This window comes from Cynoglossus semilaevis, chromosome 8 (assembly GCF_000523025.1).
Source record: "Cynoglossus semilaevis isolate Cse_v1.0 chromosome 8, Cse_v1.0, whole genome shotgun sequence".
In the NCBI taxonomy this organism is placed as follows: domain Eukaryota; kingdom Metazoa; phylum Chordata; class Actinopteri; order Pleuronectiformes; family Cynoglossidae; genus Cynoglossus; species Cynoglossus semilaevis.
In genome coordinates, this window is record NC_024314.1 from 27644781 (window position 1) to 27654797 (window position 10017).

At 44.0% G+C, this 10017-nt stretch overlaps 1 protein-coding gene and 1 long non-coding RNA gene across 5 annotated transcripts in view; one reads left to right on the forward strand and one right to left on the reverse strand.

The window, feature by feature from the left end:
* LOC112487292 (uncharacterized) overlaps positions 1 to 5002 on the forward strand; it is a 10433-nt gene extending 5431 nt beyond the window's left edge. Inside the window, exons 3-4 of the long non-coding RNA XR_003050252.1 lie at positions 4535 to 4719; positions 4821 to 5002. This is a non-coding gene — a long non-coding RNA (uncharacterized LOC112487292). The remainder of the gene's footprint in view (positions 1 to 4534; positions 4720 to 4820) is intronic.
* Positions 1180 to 10017, reverse strand: part of mapk11 (mitogen-activated protein kinase 11) — a 12212-nt gene continuing 3374 nt past the window's right edge. The window contains exons 2-12 of one of the 4 annotated variants that reach the window (XM_025057366.1): positions 6896 to 7058; positions 6703 to 6761; positions 6412 to 6523; positions 5011 to 5040; positions 4776 to 4823; positions 4571 to 4685; positions 4078 to 4149; positions 3855 to 3934; positions 2904 to 2982; positions 2662 to 2835; positions 1180 to 1844 (exon numbers count right to left, since the gene is read on the reverse strand). In XM_025057366.1, the coding sequence (XP_024913134.1) occupies positions 1771 to 1844; positions 2662 to 2835; positions 2904 to 2982; positions 3855 to 3934; positions 4078 to 4149; positions 4571 to 4685; positions 4776 to 4823; positions 5011 to 5040; positions 6412 to 6523; positions 6703 to 6761; positions 6896 to 7058 (1006 nt within the window). In that variant the 3' untranslated portion in view covers positions 1180 to 1770. Of the gene's footprint in view, positions 1845 to 2661; positions 2836 to 2903; positions 2983 to 3854; positions 3935 to 4077; positions 4150 to 4570; positions 4824 to 5010; positions 5041 to 6411; positions 6524 to 6702; positions 6762 to 6895; positions 7059 to 10017 lie in introns of all 4 variants that reach the window. The other 3 variants (XM_008315942.3, XM_025057364.1, XM_025057365.1) reach the window with 3 other exon arrangements.

The window sequence follows — 10017 nt, forward strand, 5'->3', positions numbered from 1 at the left end:
CCAGTGAGATGTTGTTCTAAATTGGGGCTTAAGTAGCACACGCAGAAGGGCTAGTTTGGAGAAACTGGGTCGTTAAAGAATTCGCTCCGTCCTCTTCTGGACTGGAGGTGTTTTTTGTGGATTTTTTTTTAATATTAAACAGACGATGTTGTTGTCGGACATCATTTTGTGAAACTGAAAACTCTGCCCGTGACTCAGTGATGATGAGGAGGTCTGATGTTGTCGTCATCGGTTGAGTTGGATTTTAAAAGGTGTCGTGTTTCCTGTATGACACTTAAGACACATATGTCAAACTCACGGCTCGTGGGCCAATTCCTGCCCGCCTCATCATTTTATGTGGCCCACCAGACTTTAAAATGTGATTTGTTTTTGGGTTTGTAATGCTTAAGCCATATACTGTATGTCAAACTCAAGGCTTGTGGGTCAATTTGTGGCCCACCTCGTCATTTTATGTGGCCCACCCAATAGTGGTTCTGAAAGTAAAAGTCTAAAATATGGAGTCCATACCAATGTTCACTGTATGGGTTGAATGCAGTGGTAAAATATGGCCTGCTAATCTATAATTCCAATCCTATTCAGAGTAGATGAATGGGTGGAGGGTGGGGGTGACCTTCAGGGTGAGGAGGAGAGGGGGGAGGGGGCGGCAGCCCCAGAGGGAGCGGGGGCAGCAGCAGCAGCCGCAGCAGCAGCGTCACCTCATCAACCCTGTCTCTGTGACTCCAGTTTGGCTAACGAGCTACTGAAGCTACTGAAAAGATCGAAGTGGATGAACCTTAAAAAGACGGAACCCAAACGTGACCACGTCCGACTCCTCCTGGAGGCGTTGAATTCCAGTTGAATTTGTAAACTCTGTCCTACAGATGTGTTGTAAACTCAGTCCATGGCAGTGACACACACACACACACAGAGGAGAGGACGGATGGAAACGTGGCGTGGAACCGGCGTGTGTGTAGGATGGGTGTAAACAGACCTGCAGCTCAGATTCAGCAGCTACGTCGCCCGTGGAAAGCACAGTTGGTGTTTGATATATTCAGTAGACGGGTGGTGTGTGTTTGGATCTGAGGAAGAGGAGGAGGAGGAGCCATGACTTTTGATGATCTCTCCCCCCTCTCTCCCCCTCTCTCTCCCCCTCTCTCTCCCTCTCTCTCCCCCTCTCTCGCCCCTCTCGCCCCCTCTCTCTCCCCCTCTCTCTTCCCCTCTCTCTCCCCTCAGATGCGCTGCTATGATGACTGTGCAGCAGGTGCCATAAACTCTCATGGTTATGCAGTAATACATTATACCAGTAGTATTGTGTAATATTACGACACACAGAAATCATGCAGTACTACGCAGGCTGAAGCCGTTCAGTGACGTGACGTGGCGTGGCGTGACGCTGCATCGAACGTTTTTTACACGTGAACGTCATATTTGTGGGCGGCAGCGGCGACGGCGGCGATGACGGAGCGGGTAGTCGTAGATTTGGGAATCTTATTGTGCATTTGGACTTTGTCTTTGTAAACGAGTCTCCACTTTGTCCAAGATCCCGTCCTTGGTTTTTTGCGCTCGCTGAGTGGAATCATAAGAGGGGTGAGGTCAAAGGTCAGGGGGAGAAGTGTGTGGTGTGCTTGGGATCCAGAGGAGGACGTCCGTCCACACACACGGGGGAGAGACTTTCCTTCCACAGTTCTTCTCCCACTCAGTGAGTCCTTCTCCGTGGGGGAGACAAAGAAGTAGGTGGTGGAGGAGGAGGAAGAGGAGGAGGAGGAAGAGGAGGAGGAGGAGGAGGTGCTGTTACTGCTCCACCTGAAGACTATCAGTCTTACTGCTGGCTGCACCGAAGCTGTTCACCTCCTCAAACACCAACTCTACACAGACCAAGATGAGGAGAAGGAACAAAAAAGTTACTGCACGATACAACCGTTCACACCGCCGTTCACACCGCCGTTCACACCGACGTTCACACCGACGTTCACACCGGCGTTCACACAGACGTTCACGCAACCGTTCACACTGATGTTCACACTGACGTTCACACCGACTTTCACGCCGACGTTCACGCCGACGTTCACGCTGACGTTCACACCGACGTTCACACCGACGTTCACACTAACGTTCACACTGACTTTCACACTGACGTTCACACTAACGTTCACACTAACGTTCACACTGACGTTCACACTGACGGTCACACTGACGGTCACACCGACGTTCACACCGTTCACACCGACGTTCACACCGACGTTCACACCGTGATCTTCCCTGTTACCTTTCCACTCCGCACGTTCACACCGACGGTCACACCGACGTTCACACCGACGTTCACACCGACGTTCACACCGACGTTCACACCGACGTTTACACCGACGCTCACAGACGTTCACACCGACGTTTACACCGACGTTCACACCGACGTTCACCCCGACGTTCACACCGACGTTCACACCGTCGTTCACACCGACGTTCACACCGACGCTCACACTGACGTTCACACCGACGTTCACACCGTGATCTTCCCTGTTACCTTTCCGCTCCGCCCGTTCACACCGACGGTCACACCGACTTTCACACCGACGTTCACACCGACGTTCACCCCGACGTTCACACCGACGTTCACGCCGACGTTCACACTAACGTTCACACCGACGTTCACACTGACGTTCACACCGTGACCTTCCCTCTTACCTTTCCACTCCTCTAGACTGCGGTCTTTGCTCTCCAGAGTCTGGTCGTAGGGCGGAGCCTCCGGCTCATCCTCTGGGTCGTGGTACTGGGAGAAGTACGGGTGAGAGAGAGCCTCGCAGGCCGAGATCCTGCCGTCGCAGTCCAGAACCAGCATCCGCTTTAGAAGGTCAACGGCTGACGGAGAAAACGAATCCACGAGTTAATGAATTCATGAACAGATTCGTTCATTAGGCTGAACCCACCTAGAGGATTGGCTCCTCTGAAGATCTTCTCCAGGTCCTGCTGGGGCATGAAGGGCAGAGACTGGATGTACTTCTGTGCCTGAGGGCAGAGACCAGTGTTTACCAGGTGGTACCAGGTACTGAATCACACAGTGTACCACATGACCCGGCCCATACTGTAGTATCCTCCACTCTTGACATGTTGACTGGCCGATACAGTTCAGTACAGTACAGTATAGTACAGTACAGCACAGTACAATATAGTACAGTACAGTACAGTATAGTACAGTACAGTTCAGTACAGTACAGTACAGTACGGTACGGTACAGTACAGTATAGTACAGTTCAGTACAGTTCACTTCAGTACAGTACTGTACGGTACAGTACAGTTCAGTACGGTACAGTACAGTACAGTACGGTACAGTACAGTACAGTACTCTGGTTAGTACGTAGTAATCCAGTGATGCTACGAAGAAAAAGCTGATCCTTTAAAAACCAGTGGCCATTTTGACGTATTACATCCCAGTAGTACTGGACAATATGAGGTACATTATTCCTCACTACATGTTTGGAGCAGATGTTGAAGTAGTATTATTAGTAGTAGTAGCAGTAGTATTATTATTAGTAGTAGCAGTAGTATAAATTATCATAGTCATTGCAGTAGGTAGAAACTGATAAGTAGTAGTACTTGTAGTATTATTATTAGTAGTAGACATAGTGGTAGTAGTAGTAGAAGTAGAAGTAGTAGTTGTAGTAGTAAAGGTAGTAGTGGTAATAGTATTAGTAGTAGTATGTGCTAGTGGTCAGTAGTACTAGTTGAAGTTTCTCGCTGTAGTACAACTACTATATGTAACCGTGGTATTATTTGATGTAGTTAGAGAGTTATAACAGTAACAGAAATACTACAAGTTGTAGTAACTGGTATTTGTTAATTGGCAGTAGACCAGGTTGGCCCACGCGGGTCCTCCCTACATGTTCAGAGCAGATCTTCTTTAACAGGTCGGGGGTCGGAGTCCCAACCACCTCCATGATTCTCTTCAGTTGATCGATATCTGAGCGAGTCACGGAGTCAAGGACCAATCAGGATTTACCGTCACTAGAACACAATCATAACAAACAAACATCTGCTCTTTGGATTTGAACGATGCAGCGCCCCCTTCAGGAGAGACCTGGGGAGGGGTCCGATGGAGGATACAGTCAGTGCCAGGGAAGAGGACCTTCCCCTTCAGGAGTTCTCCCATGATGCACCCCACCGACCAAATATCAACTGAACCAAAAAACAAAACATGTCAGAGAGAAAGTGTGAGTAAGTCAATGAGTTAGGTGTACAGACAGTACATAACTGAGTCTTAGTACGCGACAGATAACACACACCGTGCCACCTCTCCTTTTATGTGGTAGCTGATACCATCGTATCCACGGGTGAAATCCTTTATTTGTTTGGCAATACTGTTTTCTAGTGCACCCCTGTCCCGGGGCAGTATGTCAACTGTTTGGCTGGTTCCACTGGTCCAAGCGTGAAACAAGGCTAGCAGCGCACTCATACAGAAAATAATCAGTCCTAAACACTTCTTTTTGGTTTTCAGCATCTGAAAAAAAAAAAACAAAACAGAATTTAAAATCATTTCTGAACGTATTCTTTGTCTCTGCAGAGGTCAAAGGTCACGCGGTCCTGGACGGACCCTCACCGTTCTGATTGTAGTGCATCCAGTTCAGCATGATCTCCGGCGCCCGGTACCAACGAGTCGCCACGTAGCCCGTCATCTCATCGTTGGTCTGCCGGGCCAGGCCGAAGTCCAGGATCTGGAGGAGGGAGAGTACTGGGAGTACTGCGATGGTGAAGTACTGACAGCAGTACACACACACACACACACACGACAGCTGTAATCTTACCCTCAGCTCACAGTCTTCATTTACTGCCACATTACTGGGCTTCAGGTCCTGGAAACAGGAGAAGAAGACAGAGTAGGACAAAATACTACACAGGAATACTACACAAGAATACTACACGGGTATTTCGGGAGTCTCCAACAGTTTTAACGTCATTTCTTCGAGCTACGACGTAGTGTAAAATTCTTACAAATCAGCCAGACCTTGAACATGTTGGCAGGAAACAGGAAGTACTCACTCTGTGTATGAGTCCAGCTGAATGGATGTACTGTCAGGTACAGTCGGCCGAGGTGGGGGGGCAGGCGGGGGGGGGCGGCAAAATGTCGGAACAGGAGAGAGGAAATAAGGATTAGTCCTGGACGTGGACTTCACTAGCGCTTTAGCTACAACTTGTTTCCGTCTGTTTATTTAATATAAACATGGAAACACAAAAAAATCTCTTTGTGTTTCATTAGCATATGCTGCTAATACTGCAGTATTTCTGGGTCAAAGTCTGGGCCCAAAATCTGGCAGTGAGCTAACAGCTAAGCTATTAGCTTAGCTCTTTTAGCTACTGTATTTACAGTATTTGTGTGCTATTAGCTTAGCTCTTTTAGCTACTGTGTTTATTTGTGATCTTTTATTTATAATCTACTTTATTTTCCACTACAATTAATTTTCTTTTTAACAATTACTATCTTTTTATAGTGATAAATATTAAATTGAATATTTCAGTAAAGTAGAATACTGCAACTGAATATTTGTGAAGCCTGTTAAAACTTCGAACCGTGAGTAAACTGAAATAACAAGAACAGTAATGATATTAAGTCATAATACTTGACATGTATTTTACAGTATTGCACCTCGACACTGCAGATATCCCCACAGCTGTGAGGTGGAGTACATGAAGTACAAAAGTACACACAGTACAGAGGAAGTCGTCCCGTTACAAAATCAACCCCTGTTTTGAAACTTCAGGGTGTTCAAATAACAAACACCACGCAGGCTGTTTCCAAACGGAGTGGCTGTGAAACCCACTCTGTGTGGCCCAGTTTCATCATCGCCCACTGTCATGATCACATGACTTCCTTAAACTGAAACACCAATCAGCAACATGGACGTCCAGTGTAGAAAAAAGTCATTTTTTTCAGCCTGGTCTCTAAACTTTCATTCGATGACTATGATCATTTCTTATATTTATATTATTATATAAAATATATATTGTGTGTATTTCATCAACTGGCGGTCCACGGACCGAATCTGGACCACAGAACCATCCAAACCGGCCCATGAGAGGATTCTAAAATAAACAATATATAATAATCTTTTTTTTTTCATTCTATTTGAGTGATCGACCTTTGAGGTCCAGAAAATCTTTTTTTTTTCATTCTATTTGAGTGGTCGACCTTTGAACTCTGACCCTGGACAAATATAGTTGGTGAACCCTTATATTTATCACTATATACAAATCTGAAAATCAGATTACGCCACCCGCAGATCCAAAATGGTTACTGCAGTATTGTTGCTAAAAAAAAATCTAATTATTTCTTAGACAACAAAGCAAAACTATTTCCATAAAATTTGATGAAAGAACGATACAATAATAAATTAAAAGTCTTTAGAACAACAATATGATCAAGGACATTTTTTAGGAAATCACCTTCAGGCCACGGAGCAGCTGATAAATTAGGAACTGCACGTGTTCGTCGGAAAGCCTCTGAAATTTAACGATGTTGTTGAGGTCTGCGCCCATCAGGTTGGTCACCAGGTAGCTGGAAAACAAGACAGATGGTATGTATTGAGGTGGGGGGGGGGGGCACATGATGACATTGCCATGACAACTGACAGACGTGGCTGTGAGCCTCTAACGCCCAGACTTTAGTCTTTCCTCCACCTTCGTGCCCTTTCACAATAAAAGCCCTCAGCCGTGCAGCAGCTCAGAACGTCTTACAGTTCATTGAAGTCCTCCAACGCTGCAGCAGGTGTGAAGACATCCAGCAGCCCTATCACCTGCAGAGACGCAGACGAGTAGAGCCGATCAATACCAGAGCGGAGCCGCGCAGAGAGCAGCAGCAGCAGCAGCAGTGGCAGCAGCAGCAGCAGCTTCCATCTGTCTCTGGATATTTTTACATCACAGCACTCACATTCTCGTGTTTCATGTGCTTGAGCAGCCTGAGTTCCCGGTACGAGCGGCGGCTGTGGATCAGAGACTGAAACGGCCTGGAGAGCTTCTTCACCGCAACCTTCTGCCTCAGGACCACATCATAGGCCGAGCTGCACAGAGGAGGAGACGAAGAGACGACGAACCTGTGTCAACGTCAGACTTGTGGTTTAGACAGTGATAGGAATGTTCTGAGTCAGAAGTCAAAGACAAACCAAAACAAATGTAAAACAATAGATGAAAAATAACAATACAAATACATATTTTCTGTACTCATTCAGTCATAAAAACATATAAATATATATGTGTATATATTTACATGTTTGTGTGTACAGATATGTGTAAATATGTATAGACATACAAATAGATGTCTTTATATTATATTATTATATGTATAATAATATAATATATTTTATAATATATTTATAAAATACGTCTATATATTTATGTACTATACATATGCACACAATATATGTTTTTGATTGCATGTTCCTATTGTATTATCATCTCTAGTGTAACCACTACAATATATATATAAATATATATAAATATATTTTAAAATATATATATACATATATATTTATTCCTCACTAGAATATTGTATGTATATTTGTCAGGTCTGTCTTTTTGTCACTTTTTAAAACACAAAAACACCAGCGAGGCGACATAGAGCGAAACCGACAAACAGGAAGGAAGTGAAAGAGGAAATTAAGCAATGTAACAGTGAGAAGGAAAAAAAAACAAACCACCCCACACTTCACCCCTGCTGCCCGTCCAGATGCCCCCTCTGGTCTGCAGCCAGTCTGACATCAACCAGGCCTCGCTGCCTCTCACATACCATGGTCCTCGCCACCTTCCCTACATGGCGTGATAGTGCGGCGTCTCAGCACAGACGCCACGCGCCTCAGCCAGGGCATCGATCTCATTTTGTTTTTTCTGCAGGATTTTGTGTCTTAATGCAGGTTCAAGTTTCCAGTACTCTCTAGTACTCATGTACATAGTAGGATGATTTATACTCTGTTTGGATTTGGATTTGAACAAAGTGTATTTGAGGTGAACGGGGAGGAGGGATAGAGGAGGGGCTTCTCTAGAACCCTCTGTGTTTTCCAGTCACTGACAACGACACAAAGAAACAAAACGACTACGTACTTTACTGTGTATTATTATTTATTACTACTGATTATTATTTATGTATTTTTGTATTTGGTGTGTTTACTGTAGCCTGGTTGTTGATTGAATGACTCAAACTGTAAGTCGCTTTGGATAAAAGCATCTGCTAAATGTATTGTAATGTAATGTAATATATTATATATATTTATATAAATATATAATATTTAAGTCTTACATATACTATGTCATTATTATTATTTTGTATTACACACTTTTCATTTCGGTTATTGTTACATAATTCCTTGTGTGCGACCCAGCTCACAAATGATCCGCGGCTCGGTACTGGTCTGCGACCCAGTGGTTTAGATCCCCTGAGTTAAAAGGCAAAGAGAAATTCTAGATGATGTTGTGAAGTGTTAGCCTCGTGGTTGAAACATTTGTCCAGAACACAAATTCCGTTGAGCATATATATGTGCATATATGTGTGTATATATACGTATATATACACATATACACACATATATACACACATATATATACACATATATACACATATATATACACATATATACACATATATATACACATATATACACACATATATACACGTATATATACACATATATATATGTGTGTATATGTGTGTATATATACTGTATGTGTATATGTGTGTTTATATGTGTGTATATATACGTATATATACACACATATATACACACATGTATACACACATATATGCACATGTATCCACACATATATACACATACATGCACATGTATACACACATATATACACACATGTATACACACATATATACACATATATACACATATATATACACACATATATATATGTGTGTATATGTGTGTGTATATGTGTGTGTATATGTGTGTGTATATGTGTGTATATGTGTGTATATATGCACAAAAGGAAATACATCTGATTCTATTTCCTGTGCAGAAGAGGCCGCAACTCTTATCTGTTTATCTACAACTGTACCAGGGTCACGACCTTGTCGTCATTAGCAACACACTCCGACCTATAACAACTATTCAAATATATAACATATTCATATTTAATGGGGAAAAAAATACATTTTTTATTTCCTCTATTTCTTGCCTCCATCCCTCCTATCCTTCCTACCCCGTCACTTCATCCTAACACCTCGACTCCAGTGCTCCAGAATGGTGTCCCTGTGACCCAGTTACTGTTTTTGCCCCTCGGCTGCCACTTCCTGTTGCCTCCACCTTCACCCAGCTGCTCCGTGAGAGTCGAGGTTTGGCTCCGTCTCGTGTTTCGTCTGCCTTTAAATCACCTGTCTGTGAATCTGAGTGAAAAACCAGGACAAACTCCTGACTGTTCTCACTGCCTCTGCCAGGAGTGTGTTTTCAGGTCATCCATCTTTGTGTTATTGTCTATCCCAGGGGTGTCAAACATACGGCCCGCGGGCCAAAACCGACCCGTTTGAATGTTTCAATCCGGTCCGATTTAAGAATTTAGAAAATAAAGAAACACACCATACCCTTCATGTTCAGGAAACTTTTTGTAAAATATTTTTTTACTAAATAGGAAGATTTATCTCATTTATTTTTTTGCATGAAAACAAAGGGGACAAAGACAGAAAAGAACATAATCAGTAATTATTTTGTGATTGTTCTGGTCCGGCCCACTTGACATCTAAGTAGGATGTATGTTGGAGTTTGACACCAGTGTATCTGTGTATCTGTGTCCAGTCTGATTTAAAGCCAGTCCATTCAGTCTCAACACAAAGAAGTCAACAATCCAGGGACTTCCTGTCCGACTGACGACCACTTGAACTGACTCTGTACTTCACTTCCTGTTCCTGTTCCTCCCTCGCCGCGGTGCCGAGGACTTTCACTTTCGTGGATCTGACGCACCAACTGCTCTGACCCTTGATTTGACGACGGACAAACTCTTTTTAGCGCACATCTCCAGACCAGACCCTGCCCTCCCCCACCCCCACCCCTCACCCCC